Below are 23,383 nucleotides of genomic sequence, written 5' to 3'. Positions count from 1 at the left end.
TTATGACTCCTTTTCCCCAAAATACCCCAAAATTTGCAGCGATGTGCTTTTTTCTGGGGGGGGGTCTAATTCCCCACTGCTAGGGAAGAATCCTTTTGGTTTTTTTAATGCAATGGGAGCATGCTTCTGTCAGGGCTCCGAGCTGTATACTACACTTGTCCCCGAGCCCAACAGCGGTGCCAGCAGCAGTAGAGGACCCCAACGGTTGCAAAAGACTTTTGAGTAGTTGCGGAAGGGGGGGGGGGGGGGGGGCGGTCAGCCTAGTGAGATCAGACACTGTCATAGGCAGCTTGCATGGACTTCATGAGCATCTGCAGCGTCCACAGTCTCTGGAAATATCATGCCGGTCGGCAATGTGCGTTCCCACTCCTCCTCCATTCCACTCAGTTTTAAGTGGTAAGTGTGAATAAATCCCATGCTTAAGATATCTGTTTACTCATCCACTTGCGTTCTGCTGAATCGAAGCATTTTCTACTCTAGTATGAATCTGTTCACAGTAGGGTTCACAAAATGCTAGAAAAATTGCTAGTGTTTTGCAGGAGAAATTTTTTTTTTTTGCAAATTTCGCAATTTTTGAGTTATCACAATTCGCAATTTTTTTTTACATTTCGCGATTGCTCTAAAATTGCAAAAAAAAATATGCATGCACCACTTTTTCGTTTTCCGCAAATGGCGAATTGCTGGTGATCGATGCAATGAGATATATTTTTAATTACACTGGCGCTTTTCAAAGCGCCAGCGGGAATCAATGGAAAACGCCTGCAAATAACCCCAGTGTGAACGGGCCCGCCCTGTTCAGACTATGTGCGTTCCTAGCCGTTTTTACAGAACGCATACAGAAAGGTTTTACGCACAGAAACGGCTACTAATGTTTTCTAATGGCCTCGTTCACATGTATGCGTATGAGACGCATACGTTTCTCATCCGCATTGCTGCACACAGTTCTGCGCGTCACGCACAGAAACAGACGCGATGAAAGTCTATGGACGCGTATCAAAAATGCGTACTATTGCGTTTTAGCGTACGTTTCCCTCTGAGGTTCCCATCATATTTTTTCCCCCGGGTCATGTGTGTGTGCAAAACGCAATAGAAAACGCATTTGAACGCAACAAAAACGCATGCGTTTTTCAACTTGCATTTCTTTGAATTTATACGCGTTCTACAAATGCTGACAGTCTGAACAGGGCTTCTATGGGGTGTCATCAGAATCACAATTACATTTATGGAACACAGCTTTAGTAGTTCCCATTATTTTCAATAGAAATGTATTTTTTAATTTTTCTAAATTTATGCTTTAAAAAAAAAAAAGAATTATTTCCTGTAATGTGCTAATCCAGACAGACTAAACAGGACACATGAAAATGAACTGTGGATTTTTTTGTTACATTTTCCAGATGAGTTTCACTTTTAGGACTTTGGAAGAACGCTGTGAAAAGTTGGGAACATTGTGCAGAGGAACAAGTGGCAGATTAGCGGCTTCCCTGCACCTCTCAGCTGTTGTGATGTGATTGGAGAGAGCAACTGTTTCCTAAAAATAGAGACAAGTTGTCTCGCAGAGAGTAAATGGAAGGTTGTACTCCATCACTGTGGGTGTGCATTGTGCAGTTTGGCAGCGCAGACACAACTGTGGACACTGCGGAAAGCAAGCAGGAGACCCTGCAGCAGCCTGGTAGTGTTAGTGGGAGACAGCAGCAGTCACCTCCAAGTGGTGGGGGGAGAAGGGAGGGGGACCAACGTTCCTTTTTATAGGACTGCTCTTCTGCTATGCGAAGGTGCTGAAATAGCAGACGTGACTGAGAGCTGAAGTTGTGACAATCAGTCAGGCCCCCCTTCAGTTTCCTCCGACTCTTGAGCACGACAGTCGCAAGGAATGGAGAACTTGGAGGTTTTCAACTCCGAAGGCAAGGGGCGAGGGCTGAAATCCGCCAAGGACTTCTGGGCTGGGGACGTGATCTTTGCCGAAACCGCCTATGCTGCCGTCGTCTTTGACAAGTAAGTTTATGCAGGTTTTATGTCGGTGTTGGATACATTTGTCGGAATAGCTTTCTGGTCAATGTCACTGTGCCACCATCTACTCCAAGTCGGAGAATCTGAGATATAAACGTTCCAGCAATTCCATATAGACGCCGTATAATATATACTATAACAGTGGTTCATAACCTGTGCTCAATCAAACCTCAGGAGATTGGTGAGCCAGTCTCCGGGGTTCGGCGGAGGTGTGTGTGTCCCGGTTCCGTGCACTAAATATTCATTGACTTTTGTTTCTGTATGACATTCATGTTTTATTGGTTTTGTTTTTTGTCACAATGGCCCTAATTCAATTCACTTTTTCTCCTGAGTTTTCTCCTGAGAGATAATTTTTCAACATCTGTTTTAAAATAACTTTTCAGCACTCTGCAATTTAAAAAAAGTACCAAAAAATGAGGTGAAAAAGCGCTGTCAAAATTATTTTGAGTACAGGTAGTCCCCGGTTAACGAACGAGATAGGGACTGTAGGTTCGTTCTTAACCTGAATTTGTTCTTAAGTCTGAACACTGTGCCCTGTACCTCCTCTGTGCTCCCCTGTGCCTCCATTGTCCCCCTCTGTGTCACCTCTGCCTCCTGTACCTGCTTATATAAGTTTAAAAGCCATTTTTTCTTTGAATTTTTTTTAAATCGATTTTCTCAAAAACTACAAGTCCAATTTGAAATTTTTTTTTTTTAACTTGTTATGGAAACACAGATTCCATGCCGTTCGTATCGGCAGGACGTTCGTAAGTCGGGGACTACCTGTATTTTCTTGCTTGCTGGAGGCTGAAAATGCATTTTATTGATAAGGTGCGAATATATCACCTAGGAGATAAACTGAAGAGGAAAAAAATGAGTTAAATAAGGGCCAGTGATTTTATGTGCAACTGATGCATGGTTTGTTTTGTGCACTAATAATCTATCTATCTATCTATCTATCTATCTATCTATCTATCTATCTATCTATCTATCTATCTATATATATATATTATATATATATAATTTATCTATGTTTTGAATTTGAAAGAAAGAATCAGTATATCTTTTTACAACTACGAAGGGTTCGTACTAGGAAGGGTCCGGTAAAGACATGTATGAAACTTGTGGAGTTGCGCACTTGCAACTAGGTTAAGAACCACTGTTCTGTAAATTCCAGTAGTTTATCAGGTTTTTTATTTTAAAGAAAAACTTAAAGTTGGAGAAATGTGGAAGCATTGCCACTAGTGCTATCCCATCAAGCCAATCCTCTGATGGTTGTGCCGACCTTACAAATTTAAAGGGACTCTGAGCAATGCAGAAACTATGGAAAGATGCATACCATTTTAAAGCTCTCTTTCTCCTCTTTCCAATTATATATAAACCGCCACCCTAAGCCTTTTAGTTTTCACTATTTTCGCGATCGAAATTGTCGCGTCCGCGATTTCGATCCCGAAAATAGAGAAAACTAAAAGGTGTAGGGTGGTGGTTTAGGTGTCGTCAGAAAGAGGAGAAAGAGAGCTTTAAAGGATACCACAACTGACATGTGGCATAATGAGATAGACATGGGTATGTACAGTGCCTAGCACACAAATAACTATGCTGTGTTCCTTTTTTTCTTTCTCTGCCTGAAAGAGGTAAATATCAGGCATGTAAGTGGCTGACTCAGTCCTGACTCAGACAGGAAGTGACTACAGTGTGACCTTCACTGATAAGAAATTCCAACTATAAAACACTTTCCTAGAAGAAAATGGCTTCTGAGAGCAAGAAAGAGATAAAAAAGGGGGAAATTCTTATCGGTGAGGGTCACACTGTAGTCACTTCCTGTCTGAGTCAGGACTGAGTCAGCCACTTACATACCTGATATTTACCTCTTTCAGGCAGAGAAAGAAAAAAAGGAACACAGCATAGTTATTTGTGTGCTAGGCACTGTACATACCCATGTCTATCTCATTATGCCACATGTCAGTTGTGGTATCCTTTAAAGGGGAACTGAAGAGAGAGCCATATGGAGGCTGTTATGTTTATTTCCTTTTAATCAATACCAGTTGCCTGGCAGCCCTGCTGGTCTATTTCTCTGCAGTAGTATCTGAATAAAACCAGAAACAAGCATGCAGCTAGTCTTGTCAGATCAGACTTTAAAGTCTGAACCACTGAAACACCTGATCTGCTGAATGCTTGTTCAGGGGCTATGGTTAATAGTATTAGAGGCAGAGGATCAGCAGGGCTGCCAGGTAACTGGTATTGCTTAAAAGGAAATAAACATGACAGCCTCCATATACCTCTCTCTTCAGTTCCCCTTTAAAATGATATCCATCTTTCCATACTTACATTGTATTACACAGGGCGACTTTTTTCCTAAAATCAGCAGCTCCATTCTGCGGAGGATATGGACTAGTCCAAAACCTGTTGGTGTTGTCAGATTTTAACGGCTTACATTTTTTGCTGGAGTGGTCCTTTAAGCTCTGGACATACAGGATGTATGAAGCAGCTGGCCTAAGGGACACATGACCAGATAATTCAGAAGTGATTTATCAGCCAATCAAGGAGCTTATACACAGATAGAAAATATGCTCTGTAACCCACACGGGGCTAGGAATCATATGTGGCTTGTACCTCAGGCTTTACAGCGTCCCTTAAGGGCTACTTTGGGTCTAAGAGGAGGGGGAGTCAGATTGCTGCTAGTAAGGGGTGCAGATGAATGGTTGATATATCAGCCGGTATGCTTAAAGAGAAACCATAACCAAGCATTGAACTTCAACCCATTCAGTAGCTGATACCCCCTTTCCCATGAGAAATCTTTATCTTTTCTCGAACGGATCATCAGGGGCTGTGTATGGCTGATATTGTGGTGAAACCCCTCCCCCAGTGTGATGTCAGCACCAGGGTGCTGACATCACACTGTGGGAGCCTTGTTGCATTGGGGGAAATAACAGCTGTTTCCAACTGCCGAAAAAGCATCATCTCTTTTCACTGACATCACCTACCAGCAGTAAAGATGTCGCCATGTGATAAATGTCAGAATGTAAATCAGGGAGAGAAAAGATTTTACAATGGCCTAAAGGTGCCTATACATGGTACAATTTTTCATTTTTTTCCCAATTATATAATTTAGTTCGATTATTCCGTTAGATCGAATAGCATAGCAAAATCGCGGCCGCGAACGTCGGGGAATCGCCGGTAATTGCGATTCAGCAATCGCTAGCGTTCAGCGTGAACGCTAGCGATTGCTAGTGGAGAAGGGCCCTAATAATGACTAAATCATTTACACAAAATTATTGAAAAAATTTAAAGAGGAACTCCAGTGAAAATACCCTAATCAAAAAAAGTGCTTAAAGGGACTCCGAGCTCAAAAAAAAAAAAAATGAAAATGGTACTCACCTTGGGCTTTCTGCAGCCCAGTGTAGGTCGGGAGGTCCCACGACGGCATCCTGGCTCTTCTCCCAGGTCTTCTCCAAGAGATGGCTGCCCGGCGGCTTCCGGGCGGCTCCAGACGACACTGGCCCGAGTGTTGGGCTCTCTCTTCTCTGACTTCTTCACCCTGGCCGCCTCGCGTCATCACGGCGTCTGGCGTGACAGTACGGCACATGCGCGATTAAACCGCGCATGCGCTTTACTGTCACGTAGGCCACCGTGATGACGCGAGGCGGCCGGCGTGATGAAGTCAGCCAGGACGTATGCAGAAGAGAGAGCCCGACACTCGGGCCAGTGTCGCCTGGAGCTGCCCGGAAGCCGCCGGGCAGCCATCTCTGGGAGAAGACCTGGGAGAAGAGCCAGGACACCGTCGTGGGACCTCCCGACCTACACTGGGCTGCAGAAAGCCCAAGGTGAGTACCATTTTCATTTTTTTTTTTTTGAGCTCGGAGTCCCTTTAAGCACTTTTTTGATTAGGGTATTTTCACTGGAGTTCCTCTTTAAATGCAACTCCTGCAGGAAAGAGCTGTTGGTAACACTAGCTGGTCACCTGTCACTGTTGCCATGAGCCGTATGCATGGAGTGTGGCTGCACGTCATCATATCCACTCATAATCGGGGTAGGTGCGGGGTGCACATCATCACTCAAGTGCATCTGTCTATGCCTGGAACCTCATGAAAGATACGTCATGGGGCCAAGTGATAAGCTGCTGTCTCTTATTACGATTCTGCAAGGCACTTCTCCAGTGTGTGGAAACGTCACTACACTGGCTGCTAAGTTTATTTTCCATAGTGGGCAGCATGCTGGCATAGTGGATAGCTCTCTTGCCTTGCAATGCCAGGAATCTGGGCCAGGAGTGGGGACTATCTGCATGGAGTTTGTATGTTTTCTCCATGTTTCCATACTGGGCAGAGTAGTAGATATCACTCTTGTTTGGCAGCTCAGGGTCCCAGGTTTAAATCTATGCCAGGGCACTAGCTGCTTGGAGTTTGTATGTTATCCCCATGTTCCCGTAGCTTAGTGGATAGCACTCTTGTTTTGCAGCACTGGGTCCCATGTTTAAATCTGAGTCAGGACACTATTACACATGTTTATTGGCTTCCCAAGCACAGCAAGCAATTCGATGGCTTCTGATGTCTGTCATCCTGTTACTGTATGGAGCTCATAGATTGGAAAGGGCTTGTCACATCCCAATACACATCCATATTCCACACAGAACAACAATCTCTGCACACCTGTCTTGGTGCAACCTATACCAGCCCTCACAAGATGATCCCTCAGGGACTTACCCTTATGGTAGACAAAACTCGTAGGTTTTAGAACATTAGTGACATAGTATTGAGTTTCATATTTTTATTTTCAGTTTAACATCTGAATTTTTAAGACTGAATTCCTTTTTTTTAACAAATCATTTTTATTTATTTTATAAAGACAGTGAACAATTACAGTCCAGCACAGAGACAATTATATTTACGACTGAATTCTAAACAGCAACCATAACTGTCTAATTTAAAATCTGCTTAATTCAGTTGTAAAACCAACACAAGTAACGACCCCTTGAACTTTTCAGCAATAAAATCTTATCAGTATTGTTTTCTCAGTCAGATAAAAGTATTTTGCCCTCTATTTACTTTTTGGGACATCTGGCTAAATGGACTTTCTGTTTGAGTGCATAATTTGCATAGATAACAGCTCTAGGTTTTTAACACTTGCAGTGCAGGAAAACAGAAAGGGACTTCACACAAAATCTTAGTAGAACTAGTACTATATGTACCAAAGTTTATCTCATCATGTCAGTTCAGGTATACTTTAAACACTTCTATTACAGGGTTTAACAGAGGATTCATATTAAAGCACACCTGAAATGAGAGGGATAGGGTGGCTGCCATGTTTATTTCTTTTTAAATAATACCAGTTGCCTGGCAGTCCTGCTGATCTTTCTGGCTTCAGCTGTGTCTGGATCACACACCTTAAAGAGGATCTGTAATGAAAAAAAGGTTCCCCTGGGGGTGTACTCACCTCGGGAGGGGGAAGCCTCTGGTTTCTAATGAGGCTTCCACCATCCTCTTCACCCTCTGGGATCCAGCGCTGCCAGCCCCTGAACATGACACATGTAAATATGTACCTTCTACGCTCCTGCACAGGGGCATTAGCAGCTTTCCAATGGGCTCTGGTGGAAATAAAGCCTGATCGGCCCGCTCTACTACACAAGTGCGAGTCACCCATGCAGTAAAGCTGACCCGTTCAGGCTTGGCTGTGTCTGCCGGAAAGCCGCTACTGCGCCTGGGCACGAGTGCAGAAGGTAAAAATTGCTGGTGCTACTGCAACACAGTCGGTAAACAGTGCTGACAGTGCTGAGACTGAAGAGGATGGGGAAACCTCATTAGGATCCAGAGCAGTGGTGTAGCTAAGGAGTTGTGGGCCCCGATGCAAGTTTTATATTGCCTCCCCCCCCCCTCCCCAAAGCACTCTATACATAACAATTGTTATGATGCACCAAAACCTTCCAATGGCAACTACAGTGTCAGAGGTGCAAGAAGGGAATGGGGGGCAGTTTGTTAATGATTACCAGTAATCAAAGTATCTATAGTGATTATTATGAGCTGAGGTCCAATAGAAAGCTAATACTGCAGTTGAGGGAGGGCCCCTCGGGGCCCCTCTAGCCCAAGGGCCCGATGCGGTCGCTACCTCTGCACCTCCTGTTGCTACACCCCTGATCCAGAGGCTACCCCCTCCCCAGGTAAGTACCCCCATGGGCTCTTTTTTTATTATTACAGATCCTCTTTAAACAAGGATGTGGCTAATCTAGTTAGACTTCTGTAAGAGCACCTGATCTGTAGGCATCTACAGAGTCTATGGCTAAACCAGAGGACAGCAATGAAAGGTTAATTGTTTAAATGGAAATAAATATGGCAGCCATATCCTTCTCATTTCAGGTTTGCTTAAAAAAATCAACTACATTCAGTGTAATGAACGCTAATAAAGCAGGGAATGGATATTGGGTAGACAGAAGCAGCCGACAACAACCCATAAGAGTTCAGTAATGGAGGATTACTGTTGTTGTTCAGCCGCTATTCAGTCAACTCCTTCTGACCCCATGGACCAGCGCACACCGGGCCCTCTCCTGCCTCTCTTGTTGCTCATGTTTCTTGCTTCAATTGTACTATTTATCCATCTCATTCTCTGTAGTCCCCTCCTCCATTTTCCCTCAATCGGTCCTCTCCAGTGAATCCTGCCCATCTCATTTTGGCCCCTATTCAATTCACAGTAACAGCAAAATAATTTTGAGTATTTTCTTGCTGCATATTGAATAAGGGCCTCAGTGTCCAAAGTATTTCAGCTTCAGTATTGCTGCTTCCAATGAACAGTCAGGGTTGTTTTCTTTATAGAAAACCTGCAACGAAAAAAAAAACCTCCCCTGGGGGTACTCACCTCGGGTGGGGGAAGCCTCCGGATCCTATTGAGGCTTCCCCTTATCCTCCTCGGTCCCACGGCGGCAGAGATAAAGCAGCGGGGATGTAAATATTTACCTTCCCGGCTCCAGCGCAGGCGCAGTATCGGTTCTCCACCTTGGAGATAGAGTTGGGCCGAACCTCCGATTTAAGGTTCGCGAACCGGGTTCGCGAACTTTCGCGTAACGTTCGGTTCGCGTTAAAGTTCGCGAACCGCAATAGACTTCAATGGGGATGCGAACTTTGAAAAAAAAAAATTATGCTGGCCACAAAAGTGATGGAAAAGATGTTTCAAGGGGTCTAACACCTGGAGGGGGGCATGGCAGAGTGGGATACACGCCAAAAGTCCCCGGGAAAAATCTGGATTTGACGCAAAGCAGCGTTTTAAGGGCAGAAATCACATTGAATGCTAAATGACAGGCCTAAAGTGCTTTAAAACATCTTGCATGTGTATACATCAATCAGGGAGTGTAATTAAGGTACTGCTTCACACTGACGCACCAAACTCACCGTGTAACGCACCGCAAACAGCTGTTTGTGTAGTGACGGCCGTGCTGGACTGGTGCGCACCATGGCGAGAGTGCAGGTTTTGGTGGCTTTACAGCCCATATGGTCGCCTGGCTGATGTAGCTGAATGACAGAACAGTGACTGTCCAGCTGATCAAATTTGGTCTGACCACAATGAACAAGAACAGGTATGCAGTAGCGGGTTCACAGAACAGGTATGCAGTGGCAGGTTCACTGAACACAACAGGTATGCAGTGGCGGGTTCACTGAACAGGTATACAGTGGCGGGTCCACTGAACAGAACAGGTATGCAGTGGCAGGTTCACTGAACACAACAGGTATGCAGTGGTGGGTTCACTGAACAGGTATGCAGTGGTGGGTTCACAGAACAGGTATGCAGTGGTGGGTTCACAGAACAGGTATGCAGTGGCAGGTTCACTGAACAGGTATGCAGTGGTGGGTTCACTGAACAGGTATGCAGTGGTGGGTTCACAGTACAGGTATGCAGTGGTGGGTTCACAGAACAGGTATGCAGTGGTGGGTTCACTGAACAGGTATGCAGTGGTGGGTTCACAGTACAGGTATGCAGTGGTGGGTTCACAGAACAGGTATGCAGCCAGGAACAAGCTAAGCCTAACTAATCTTTCCCTATGAGAGACAGTCTGCAGCAGCTCGCCCTACTCTCACTAATGCAGGCACACGAGTGACCGTAATGGCCGCCGCTGCCTGCCTTATATAAGGGGGGTGGGGCTCCAGGGGCTAGTGTAGCCTAATTGGCTACACTGGGCCTGCTGACTGTGATGTAGAGGGTCAAAGTTGACCCTCCATGTGCATTATGGGGCGAACCGAACTTCCGCAAAGGTTCGCCTGCGGGACGCGAACGCGAACCACGAAAGTTCGCATGGAACCGTTCGCAGGCGAACCGTTCGGCCCAACTCTACTCGGAGATAGGCGGAAATAGCCTAACACTAACGGGCCGCTCTACTGCACAGACGCAAGCCTCCTGCACCTCCGCAGTAGGGCGGACCCAATGGAGATCAGCTATTTTCACCTATCTCCATGCGGAGAGCCGCAACAGCGCCCCCGCTGGAGCCGGGAAAGGTAAATAAATCAGCGCTTATCAGGCTTGTCGAGGGAGGATTCTGGAACACTTCGGGGGGAACCAGAGCTGGACTGCCTGCAGCTACAGGGGAGGGGGAAGCCTCATTGGGACCCTGAGGCTTCCCCCTCCCGAGGTGAGTACCCCCCAGGGGAACTTTTTTTTGTTACAGGTTCTCTTTAAGGATTGACTGATTGGATCTTCTTGCAGTCGGGGACTCTCAGAAGACTTCTCCTGATGCACAACTCAAAGGCGTTGATTCTACGATGCTCAACCTACCTTGTGGCCCAACTCTCACAACCATACATTACTACTACCGACAGCTGCTGGGCCCCCTTGCACCGCCAGAAGTCCAGGTGGTCTGCCTCCACTGCTCCCGGGGCCCCGAGATGTGTGGCTGGCTGCACAGCATTGAAGTGCTTCATAGGGGGTGCATAGGCTACATGTGTCTGCCCTGCAGCCCCCACAATCCCTTGCATCGCCTACTGCAAATTAATGGGTGTGGACGTGTGGTGGTCCAGAACGGTGGTCCCAGGAGCTGACTTTGGTGGTGAGGGGGGGGGGCCAAGGTTACCTTTGCCTTGGGGACCCCATGCGGCTTAAACCGGTCCTGACTCAGTGATGTGCAAACAGCGAATGAGAATCCCTCTGATGTGTCTCTGTAGCTACCTCCTCTTTAAACATCATCATCATCTGCACTGCTATTGGTTTATTAAGCTTGTTAATTAAGTTTATTGCAGCTTTGTGTACAAGCACTTCTACTTTATTGCATGCAGATCTGAAGTCACTCACTGGTGGTGATGGTGTAACAGGGAGCTAAAAATGGCCAACCGTCCGTGGTCTCCTCACAGAGCAGAAAATAGACATGACATTCAACGAATGCTGCGATCTGTCACTGAGGTGACGTAAACCACACACTCCACTTACCAGTGCCAGAAAGTGTGCAGAGAGTCTGTGCAGGAGCGACAGACACAGAGAAAACCATCATTAATGTACAACTCTAAATGTGTATATTTTTTTTTTACTTCTTAGCTTTGGATAGAGAGTAGGCAGCTTAGAACTTGTGTTTGGTTTATATTGTTTTATTATCACAGCTGTTGAGATTTCCCTTCACCAATCCCATCAAGGCAGACAGGTGTCTTTGGGGCAGGATATAGAAAGAAGTTTTCCAGAGACAGAAAAAATGTGTACAGGAGTCTCTAAAGCCGAGGTGACAGATAATGACAGCTTCTCATGAGACTCTAGCTGTATACAGTGGCCCTGATGCCTCGCAATGATCAGCCAGGCACTTTGATTCAGACAATTTCCTGGTAAAAGCTTTGTTCTCCCCACTCACCCTACCAGCCATGTGAGGTCAAAACAGTGCGGCTCTGCTGTGCCCCCCCCCCCATAGCAGGCTAACAATGCGCCTATACACTGTCAGCCCTGCAATGTCGCACTAGAGATCGAGTATTGGTGTTGGCCTAAAACATTCTTTGTAAAGGTGTAAGAGTGGCTGCAGAGTGTTGGCCTGCGCACCTTATAATGTATACATCAAAGTTTAACTGCACTTTCACAAACAAACAAAATTCTCACCAGATCATCTATATCATGCATGTCAAACTCCGCCCCCGCAGGACAAATCTGGCCCTCAGAGCCATTCGATTTCTCCCTCAAGATGTTTCCCCACTTTGTGTTATGTTTGGCCCACTCAAGACCACCAGAGAAGATATATTGGAGGTGAAGCCCTAGAACACCAGGGAAGCCATATGGGGAGGAAGGGGGAAAGCACTAAACACTAGGGAACTGTATAGGGGAGGGTGGGAGCCACTAGACAGGGAACTATATAGGGAAGGGATAACCACTAGACACCAAGGAACTGTATAGGAGTTTGCATGGCAGAGCCATCAGAATTCGCATACCGCATACCGCTATGCGAATCGCATACAATGTATTTAATAGGAAATTCGCATGCGGTTTGGGTATGCGAATTCGCATAGAAACAATGGAAAATCACACCAGCACTGCCATGGTTAAATTCGCATACATCGTCATCCATGCAAATTCGCATGAAAATTCGCATAGACCCGCATGCGAAATTTGAATCCTCATGCAAATTTTTCCCGCGACGATTCCCACCGCACAAGTGGAAATGCAGCCTTAATGACGCCTTGGGGTTATTCCCGGGTCACCCCCGACCTCTGCCACCTTTTATGTCACCTCACTGCCGTCCTTGTCTCCTTGTTTTGATATGGGTTAATATACCTCCAAATAAAAAACTGCTCATAGCGCAATACCGTTTTAAAAAAGATACATCTAAAATTTATTGCACTTACAAATTCCTTGATAAAACATCCAGCATGAGTTTTTACGGGCTCTGCCCCGTATCGGTGGCCTCCGGTGGACTCTCCAATGACGTCAACATTGCTCAGGTTCGGCCGCCGTGCACTCAGCCGTCCGTCCGTCTCGGCGTCTCCCCACCGCTCTCACACTCCGCGCCACTTCCTGGGTCCTGTTTTATGGCTCTACCAGCATAAATGTAACTAGTTCAACACCTGATACTTTTTTTTTATCTTCATTGTTTCCCAAATTTGCATTACCCTTTGAGACAGCAGGCTATGACCAAGGCGGCCAGTACGGGCCATCAGGGTAGTTTTTAAGCTAAATTGCACCCAGGGGGCGAGGGTGTAAAAATTGCGCCCCCTTCCGTGGACTCGCGAACCCTTACTCTTTAGGGACAGTCACACAGCCACAGGTCACAAGTAGATCTTCCTACTTACTAGTGACCAGCCACTCATCCAGGAGGAAGCAGGGACCAGGAAAACACACAGGCGAAAAGAGCCCGGAAAGCCAACTGCTCCATGGGCGCCGCACACTGACAGCCTGCAGTACCGCTACAGGACATTAGGCGTCATCACGCAGTGGTGACGTGAGGTTGATGACTTGACTTCGGATGCAGGCAGCCCAGGAGGAGTCCAGGAAGGTGATCAAGCTGGTAATGTTTCTTCTTCCATTTGGATGCCCAGCGTGTCACCAGCTCCCTAGCGGTTATGTCCTTCTGCCTGTGCCCCCGTTCTTTTACTTGCCAGTCTGCGCCCAAGGCGGTTGCCCTGCCCGCACTGCCCAAGAAACAGCTTTGCTGGCCATCTTATCAGTAAAGGCCAGTATACATGCAAGGCGACTGGCTGGGACCACCTCTGCCAAGAATCTATTGGCTGGGGATGTAGACAAGAAATGCAGAGAAGTCATTGTGCTACAGCTGCATGAAAACAATGTGGCTCTGCTAGTTTCTTTCATCTCTTTCTAGAAGCAAGAAGTTTTAAATCAGGATGATACCATTTGCTGGCTAACTAAAAATGAATAAAAATAAGCAAGCTTTCGGCCTTGCAGCCTTCGTCGGGCTTACATCCTGTTAGTTTGCAGGCTGCTGGTACAGACAGCTATATACATGCAACATCAAAAGGGTAAACAGATTTTTTTTCAAGCATAAATACATGTCATTAAGATGCATCAAGTGAAACAGAACATCTAAATGTGGTGAGAAGTTGTTAGCTGAGATAAGGATCCTTGTTTACTCCATGCTCACAGACCAGGGAGCTCAACAATGGAAGCTCAACAATGTATTATGTTTCAATGTATTATTGATTAGAAGCTCATTTTTAATACTTTTTGTGAATAAACAATGTAAAATGCAGTTCCCATCTATGCAGTATATTTGATGTGTGTGTATAAATGTCCTTCCAGCCTCACACACTGCGTGTGCCACACGTGCTTCAAGAGGCAGGAGAAGCTCCAGCGGTGCGGTCAGTGCAAATACGCCCATTACTGTGACCGCACTTGTCAGAAGGATTCCTGGGCCAATCACAAGCATGAATGTGGCGCCATCAAGAAACTCGGGAAAGCTCCAAATGAGAACATTCGGTAAGTGCTGCTACCACTTGTAGAAATGTATTTATTGCGTTCAAGTACATGTGATAACAGTGTGTGTGAGTCATGTGACACAGCTGGGCTGCTTCACAACAATGTTCTCATGAATTACCTCACCTTATCTGTTTCTCAACTTATCTATAGAAAAACTTTTAAGCACCCACAGTGCAAAAAAGTATTAAAAATAAGGTGCATGTGGTAAAAATGCTTTATTAGCTGTCTTGTCCCATCTGACTTAAAGGACAACAGAAGAGAGAAGAGTTTAGTTTTAGTTATGGAAGTATAAGCCCACTTTAGCAACAGCTAATAGCTGCTTAACAAGGGGGAAATTTTTTTTTTTTTTTAAATTGCTCCCATTCATTTTTATTAACCATTTATGCCGCCTAAATGTGATTGTCACGTCCAGGCGGCTGCTGTTGCACTGCTGGGCACTCCCGCGCGCCATCGTGCACGCACCTGCGCGCTCCCGTGTTGCCCCCTGTTATCCCGGAGACCAATGAATGGGAACATAGTCATTGATCTAAATCCCCGGTAGAAAGACCGACGACTTCTTATCATAAGCCGCCGTCTTTCTGATTAAAAAAAAAATGATTCCCATCCTCCTTATGCTTCCTGGAAGCGAGGGTAAAATTATTATTTTTTGACTGTGGCCATCTTGTGGCCAAATAGTAAAACTACATCTACATAAATTTTTTATGAAATAAACACACATGATTACATTTACAATTAACTGTTTACCTCCCACACCAAAAATTACCCAAATAAATTTTTTTATGAAAAAAAAAATTAAAATAATAAAAAAAAAACATAAATAGTTACCTAAGGGTCTGAACTTTTTTAATATGCATGTGAAGAGGGTGTATTACGAACATTTTTTAAATTATAAGGTTGTAAATAGTGATGGACGCAAAAATGAAAAAATGCAGCTTTATTTCCAAATAAAATATTGGCACCATACATTGTGATAGGGACATAATTTAAATGGTGTAATAACCGGGGCAAATAAAATACATTTTACATTATTTTAAAGCTATAATGGCCAAAAAACTGAGAAATAATGAATTTTTTCAATTTTTTTCTTAATATTCCTGTTAAATTGCATTTAGAAAAAAAATTATTCTTAGCAAAATGTACCACCCAAAGAAAGCCTAATTGGTGGCAGAAAAAAAAAGATATATATCAATTAATTGTGATAATTTGTGATAAAGTTATTGGCGAATGAATGGGAGGTGAACATTACTCGGATGCATAAGGTGAAAAATACCCACGGGCTGAAATGGTTAAAATTGCGGTAAATATCGCTGCGATTTTGCAATTGCATTCGCAAAAATCGTAGCAATTTTTCGGCTTTTTTACCGTGATTTTAATGAAAGTTAATGGGAGCGATTTTAAAAAAGCTATTCAATCGCAAAACACTGAGAAAAGTGCTTCTAGTGTGAATGGGCCTGAAAAGATTGAGTTTTGTTCTTATTCAGTTACCCCCACTTCAGTTAGGTGGTAAATAGAGGGCTCCATACTTAAAGTGATCCCGAGCCGAAGCTTGGGATCAAAACAGCATACATCCCTTAATAGAGGGAAGCCTCAGAATCCTACTGAGGCTTATCTCGCCGATCTACAGACCCCCGTTGTTGAGCACGGCACCCCTCCACATCGGGGCCACGCAGCTCTTCTTCCTGATGCGGGGCCACGCAGCTCTTCTTCCTGATGCGGGGTCACGCAACTCTTCTTCCTGATGTGGGGTCACGCAGCTCTTCTTCCTGATGCGGGGTCACGCAACTCTTCTTCCTGATGTGGGGTCACGCAGCTCTTCTTCCTGATGTGGGGCCACGCAGCTCTTCTTCCTGATGTGGGGTCACGCAGCTCTTCTTCCTGATGCGGGGTCACGCGGCTCTTCTTCCTGATGTGGGGTCACGCAGCTCTTCTTCCTGATGTGGGGCCACGCAGCTCTTCTTCCTGATGCGGGGTCACGCAACTCTTCTTCCTGATGTGGGGTCACGCAGCTCTTCTTCCTGATGTGGGGCCACGCAGCTCTTCTTCCTGATGCAGGGCCAAGCAGCTCTTCTTCCTGATGCGGGGTCACGCAGCTCTTCTTCCTGATGTGGGGCCACGCAGCTCTTCTTCCTGATGCGAGGTCACGCAACTCTTCTTCCTGATGTGGGGTCACGCAGCTCTTCTTCCTGATGTGGGGCCACGCAGCTCTTCTTCCTGATGTGGGGCCACGCAGCTCTTCTTCCTGATGTGGGGTCACGCAGCTCTTCTTCCTGATGTGGGGCCACGCAGCTCTTCTTCCTGATGCGGGGTCACGCAGCTCTTCTTCCTGATGTGGGGCCACGCAGCTCTTCTTCCTGATGCGGGGTCACGCAGCTCTTCTTCCTGATGCGGGGCCACGCAGCTCTTCTTCCTGATGCGGGGTCACGCAGCTCTTCTTCCTGATGCGGGGTCAAGCAGCTCTTCTTCCTGATGCGGGGTCACGCGGCTCTTCTTCCTGATGCGGGGTCACGCAACTCTTCTTCCTGATGTGGGGCCACGCAGCTCTTCTTCCTGATGTGGGGCCACGCAGCTCTTCTTCCTGATGCGGGGTCACGCAGCTCTTCTTCCTGATGCGGGGTCACGCAGCTCTTCTTCCTGATGTGGGGCCACGCAGCTCTTCTTCCTGATGCGGGGTCACGCAGCTCTTCTTCCTGATGCGGGGCCACGCAGCTCTTCTTCCTGATGCGGGGTCACGCAGCTCTTCTTCCTGATGCGGGGTCAAGCAGCTCTTCTTCCTGATGCGGGGTCACGCGGCTCTTCTTCCTGATGCGGGGTCACGCAACTCTTCTTCCTGATGTGGGGCCACGCAGCTCTTCTTCCTGATGTGGGGCCACGCAGCTCTTCTTCCTGATGCGGGGTCACGCAGCTCTTCTTCCTGATGCGGGGTCACGCAGCTCTTCTTCCTGATGTGGGGTCACGCAGCTCTTCTTCCTGATGCGGGGTCACGCGGCTCTTCTTCCTGATGCGGGGTCACGCAGCTCTTCTTCCTGATGTGGGGCCACGCAGCTCTTCTTCCTGATGCGGGGTCACGCAGCTCTTCTTCCTGATGCGGGGTCACGCAGCTCTTCTTCCTGATGTGGGGCCACGCAGCTCTTCTTCCTGATGCGGGGTCACGCAGCTCTTCTTCCTGATGCGGGGTCATGCAGCTCTTCTTCCTGATGTGGGGTCACACAGCTCTTCTTCCTGATGCGGGGTCACGCAGCTCTTCTTCCTGATGTGGGGCCACGCAGCTCTTCTTCCTGATGCGGGGTCACGCGGCTCTTCTTCCTGATGCGGGGTCACGCAGCTCTTCTTCCTGATGTGGGGTCACGCAGCTCTTCTTCCTGATGCGGGGTCACGCAGCTCTTCTTCCTGATGAGGGGTCACGCAGCTCTTCTTCCTGATGCAGGGTCACGCAGCTCTTCTTCCTGATGCGGGGCCACGCAGCTCTTCTTCCTGATGCGGGGTCACGCAGCTCTTCTTCCTGATGCGGGGTCAAGCAGCTCTTCTTCCTGATGCGGGGTCACGCAGCTCTTCTTCCTGATGTGGGGTCACGCAGCTCTTCTTCCTGATGTGGGGCCACGCAGCTCTTCTTCCTGATGCGGGGTCACGCAGCTCTTCTTCCTGATGCGGGGTCACGCGGCTCTTCTTCCTGATGTGGGGTCACGCAGCTCTTCTTCCTGATGTGGGGCCACGCAGCTCTTCTTCCTGATGCGGGGTCACGCAGCTCTTCTTCCTGATGTGGGGCCACGCAGCTCTTCTTCCTGATGCGGGGTCACGCGGCTCTTCTTCCTGATGTGGGGTCACGCGGCTCTTCTTCCTGATGCGGGGTCACGCAGCTCTTCTTCCTGATGTGGGGCCACGCAGCTCTTCTTCCTGATGTGGGGTCACGCAGCTCTTCTTCCTGATGTGGGGCTACGCAGCTCTTCTTCCTGATGCGGGGTCACGCAGCTCTTCTTCCTGATGTGGGGCCACGCAGCTCTTCTTCTTGATGCGGGGTCACGCAGCTCTTCTTTCTGATGTGGGGCCACGCAGCTCTTCTTCCTGATGCGGGGTCACGCGGCTCTTCTTCCTGATGCGGGGTCACGCAGCTCTTCTTCCTGATGTGGGGTCACGCAGCTCTTCTTCCTGATGCGGGGTCACGCAGCTCTTCTTCCTGATGCGGGGTCACGCAGCTCTTCTTCCTGATGCGGGGTCACGCAGCTCTTCTTCCTGATGCGGGGTCACGCAGCTCTTCTTCCTGATGCGGGGTCACGCAGCTCTTCTTCCTGATGTGGGGCCACGCAGCTCTTCTTCCTGATGTGGGGCCACGCAGCTCTTCTTCCTGATGCGGGGTCACGCAGCTCTTCTTCCTGATGCGGGGTCACGCAGCTCTTCTTCCTGATGTGGGGTCACGCAGCTCTTCTTCCTGATGTGGGGTCACGCAGCTCTTCTTCCTGATGCGGGGTCACGCAGCTCTTCTTCCTGATGCGGGGTCACGCAGCTCTTCTTCCTGATGTGGGGTCACGCAGCTCTTCTTCCTGATGTGGGGTCACGCAGCTCTTCTTCCTGATGTGGGGCCACGCAGCTCTTCTTCCTGATGCGGGGTCACGCAGCTCTTCTTCCTGATGGCCTGCGGCTCTGGCTTACTGCGCATGCACGCGCTGGCTGGTCGGGTATTGCGCTCCCCCGAATCAAGAAGAAGAGCTGCGTGGCCACATTAGAATTAATGACAATGCATTGGCGTTAATCTTCTGGGGGGCCGCGCTCAGCGACATAGGGGACAATACAGCAGGGAGGGAAGCCTCAATAGGATCCTGAGGGTTCCCTCTCTTTAGGTAAGTATCTGATGTTATGTACCCGAGCTTCGGCACAGGTACTCTTTAAAGGGAACCTGAAGCGAGAAGTACACAGAAGCTGCCATATTTGTTTCCTTTTAAACAATACCAGTTGCTTGGCAGTCCTGCTGGTCTATTAGGCCACAGTAGTATCTGAATCACACCGAAACAAGCATGCAGCTAACGTCAGATCTGACAACAATTTCAGAAACACCTGATCTGCTGCATATTTGAGGATCCGCAGAATAGCCAGGCAACTGGAATTGCTTAAAACGAAATAAATATGGCAGCTTTCATATCCTTCTAGCTTCAGTTAACATTTAGGGATGAAGGGTCATAAATGGCTCCATGTTAAAGAACAGAGCGAATGCACACTTTGCGTAAAGTTTGAGTAAAAGGATATCTGAGGCAGCTGCCTTTAAAAAATGTAATTGCCTATTTAGATGCATAAACCTCCCCCTCCTTTTGCTCTGTTTTCATCCAAGGGCTGGCAGCCTTGACCCAGAAGCAGAAGTCTGTAATTGCTGCCGTTCCTGCGCAGGTTGGAGGCTCTCTGATGCCCCAGGAGTGATGAGGTGGTGGCAGAGGGCTTCTGCCCTTCACCACGGACTGTCCGCCAGCACACATGCTTGTCCATCAACACTCTGGAATTTAAAAAAAAAATAGTTTTATCTTACAATTTTCGTTAAACTAATCTTTAATTATGTACAGTGACTATAATCAGGGCCGGAGCTACCATAGGAAAAAATGGGCAATTGCCCCAGGGCCCCTGTAGGGGCCCCCAAGTTGTCCCTCCCCCATCTTAACTGTTGCTCCCCAGGGACTCTGCAGAGTCTGTTAAGGGGTGATTGGGAAGGGTCAGCAGCCAGCTCAAGGGCCCGGGGGGGGGGGGGGGGTAAATTGGCTGCAACAAAGGGCCTCTAATGACGCTTTTTGGTCGGGGGGTGTCTGTTGGGTGGCCCCAGGCTAATTTTGCCCTAGGGCCCAATTGTTATTTGAACCGGCCCTGACTATAATCTTAAGCTTTGTTAATATTTCTCAGATTTACTCTAAGATCACTTTAACACTCAGTCCTCTGCATGCTCCCGCTCCCTATGCCATGTTTTATGAAGCACGTCAGCCACTGAACTGGCACGCTGACAGCTAGCTTGGACCGCAGAGCAGTTACTGGGCTCTCTTCCACCTGAATTATTAGACAAATGTTTTTTTTATATAGAGGGAATATGAATTGGCTGTTGGCATGAGCAGCAGTACAGCGCTGTACTGGAATCCTGACTTGCTTCAGCCTTCAGTACTAACAACACGCTGCTGTCAGGACTACTGTGACACGCACTGCTGACTGGTAATGGCCATTTAAGGCTGCCTTGTGTTGCTGTTATCCTGCTCATGCACTCTGACATGGCTGCTTTGTCAGGCCTTATCTTTGGAATCCCTGGCAGTTGCATTAGAGCCTGTCTCCTGCCTTATTGAATGTAATATTCTGATCTCTCACTGCCATAGCTCACAACCAGTGGCGTAGCTAAGGAGCTGTGGGCCCCGATGCAAGTTTTACATTGGGGACCCCCAAGCACTCTATGTATAACAATTGATACGGCGCACCAAAACCTGCCAATGGCAACCACAGTGTCAGAGGTACACTAAGGCAGGACTTTTCATCCTTTTCACTCATTGTACCACTTTTTTCACCTGAAACATTTCAAGTACCACCAGTGTTCCAGCGCAATAGATCTGACCCGATCAAGCTCGGCTGTTTCCAATGGAGAGCCGCAAATGCACATGCATTCATACCAACAAGGAGATCTTCCCGGGGTTCCAGTGCTGGATCCCCTCTACTGAGGAGGAATGGGGGAGCCTTCTTTAGGATCCAGAGGGTTTCTCCTATGGGGAACTTTTTTCTTACAGGTACACTTTAAGAAAAGGGGGGGGGGGGGGCATATGGGAGCGGAATAGCAGGATTAATTGCTGGGGGGAAAAAAGATGAAAATTAGATTGCTAGCTTACAGACTGCCATTATTAGCAGTCTGTAGGTAGATTGCTACTATAGGTACCACTTCAATATAGGTAGCCTCACCCACCACGTAGAGCTGGGCAGTGACTTGCTACAAAGTTGGGTTCCCCCTTACTTGCTCCTCTCTGTGCTGTCCCGCGTAATAGTTCAGACCTTAGATCAGTGGTAACCCGGCCGCAGTAAAGAGACAGCAAGACGAGCGGTCCACACTGACGACAGGGCAGCACAGCGAGGGGTAGCCGTCGATTGTGGAGGCAGGACGGGACCAGAACAAATGGCAGATGGGCAATTAAGTAGCAGAGCAGGCAAACTTGGAATGTACCACCTGGCCAACGCCAAAGTACCACTGGTGGTACGCGTACCACAGGTTGAAAAGCCCTGCACTAAGGGAATGGGGAGCAGTTTGTTAATGATTACCACTATTCAAAGTATCTATAGAAGTGATTATTATGAGCACAGGACCAATAGAGAGCTAATACTGTCGTTGAGGGAGGGACCTTCAGGGCCCCTCTGCCCCAAGGGCCCCGATGCGGCAAAAAATAGGCATGGTCATGGTGGGGCCAAATGTACATGAACATAGCAGTGGTGTAACTTAAATATATTTGATAGGCAGTATTTCACATAAATAAAGCACCTCGCCTGGCTTCTGTCTGTCTTGTTTACGGCTAGCTGGCCTGTGTGCTGTACTCGGCTGGTGGTGATGCTGGGCTGCCTGGCTGGTGGTGATGCTGTGCCGGCCTGGTTTTGCTGGGTGCTGGGCCTGGGGCATTGCTGGGTGCTGCTGGGCAATTTGCTGTGAGCTTCACTGGGGTGAGGGCATTTTTGGACGCTTTGCTGGGCTGTGGGCTTTACTAGGCTTTGCTGAGCTGGGAGCTTTGCTTGGCTGTACGCTTTGCTGGGCTGGGGCCCGGAGGCTTTGCTGGGGGCTTTGCTTTGCTGGGCTGGGGCCGGAGGCTTTTCCTTGCTGGGGGCTTTGCTTTGCTGGGCTGGGCCCGGGGCTTTGCTTTGCTGGTCTGGGGCTTTGCTTTGCTAAGCTAGGGCCCTGGGGCTTTGCTTTTCTGGGCTGGGGGCTTTGCTTTGCTGGGCTAGGGCCCTGGGACTTTGCTTTGCTGGTCTGACGGCTTTGCTTTGCTGGGCTAGGGCCCTGGGGCTTTGCTTTTCTGGGCTGGGGGATTTGCTTTGCTGGGCTGGGGCCCCGGGGCTTTGCTGGTCTGGGGGCTTTGCTTTGCTGGGCTAGGGCCCTGGGGCTTTGCTGGTCTGAGGTCTTTGCTTTGCTGGGCTACGGCCCTGGGGCTTTGCTTTGCTTGTCTGAGGGCTTTGCTTTGCTGGGCTAGGGCCCTGGGGCTTTGCTTTGCTTGTCTGAGGGCTTTGCTTTGCTGGGCTAGGGCCCTGGGGCTTTGCTTTTCTGGGCTGGGGGCTTTGCTTTGCTGGGCTAGGGCCCTGGGGCTTTGCTTTGCTGGTCTGAGGGCTTTGCTTTGCTGGGCTGGGCCCCGGGGCTTTGTTTTCTGGGCTGGGGGCTTTGCTTTGCTGGGCTAGGGCCCTGGGGCTTTGCTTTTCTGGGCTGGGGCTTTGCTTTGCTTGGCTGAGGCCCAGGGGCTTTGCTTTGCTGGGATCGGGGGCTTTGCGTTTCTGGGGCTTTGCTAGGCTGGGCTGGGGGCTTTGCTTTGCTTGTCTGGGACCCAGGGGCTTTACTTTTGCTGGGGGCTTTGCTTTGCTAGGCCCGGGGGCTTTGTTTCAGCATAGGTAGCTATGTATAGATGCCTTCAGGATAGGTACCTAGGTATAGATGCCTTCAGTATAGATAGCTAGGTATAGGGGTCTTCAGTATAGGTAGGTAGGTATAGGGGACTTCAGTATAGGTAGGTAGGTAGGTATAGGGGCCTTCAGAATAGGTAGGTAGGTATGGGGTCCTCAGTATAGGTAGGTAGGTATGGGGCTTTCAGTTTAGGTAAGTAAGTATGAGGTCCTCAGTATAGGTAGGTAGGTAGGTAATGGGGCTTTCAGTAGAGGTAAGTAGGTATAGGGGCTTTCAGTATAGGTAGGTAGGTATGGGGCTTTCAGTATAGGTAGGTAGGTATGGGGCTTTCAGTATAGGTAGGTAGATATAGGTATGGGGCTTTCAGTATAGGTAGGTAGGTATGGGGCTTTCAGTATAGGTAGAGGTGCTGGGCTGTGCTGCCCCCCCCCC

At 48.1% G+C, this 23,383-nt stretch overlaps 1 protein-coding gene across 2 annotated transcripts in view; it reads left to right on the top strand.

Annotated features, from left to right (window-relative positions):
* Positions 1-1,559: 1,559 nt before the first annotated feature.
* Positions 1,560-23,383, top strand: part of SMYD1 (SET and MYND domain containing 1) — a 63,684-nt gene continuing 41,860 nt past the window's right edge. For both annotated transcript variants that reach the window (XM_068275194.1, XM_068275185.1), the window contains exons 1-2: positions 1,560-1,992; positions 14,179-14,355. In XM_068275194.1, the coding sequence (XP_068131295.1) occupies positions 1,871-1,992; positions 14,179-14,355 (299 nt within the window). In that variant the 5' untranslated portion in view covers positions 1,560-1,870. The remainder of the gene's footprint in view (positions 1,993-14,178; positions 14,356-23,383) is intronic.

Source organism: Hyperolius riggenbachi, chromosome 1, assembly GCF_040937935.1.
Source record: "Hyperolius riggenbachi isolate aHypRig1 chromosome 1, aHypRig1.pri, whole genome shotgun sequence".
NCBI lineage: Eukaryota > Metazoa > Chordata > Amphibia > Anura > Hyperoliidae > Hyperolius > Hyperolius riggenbachi.
Note: the sequence above shows the minus strand (reverse complement) of the source record. Positions and strands in the feature narration are given on the sequence as shown.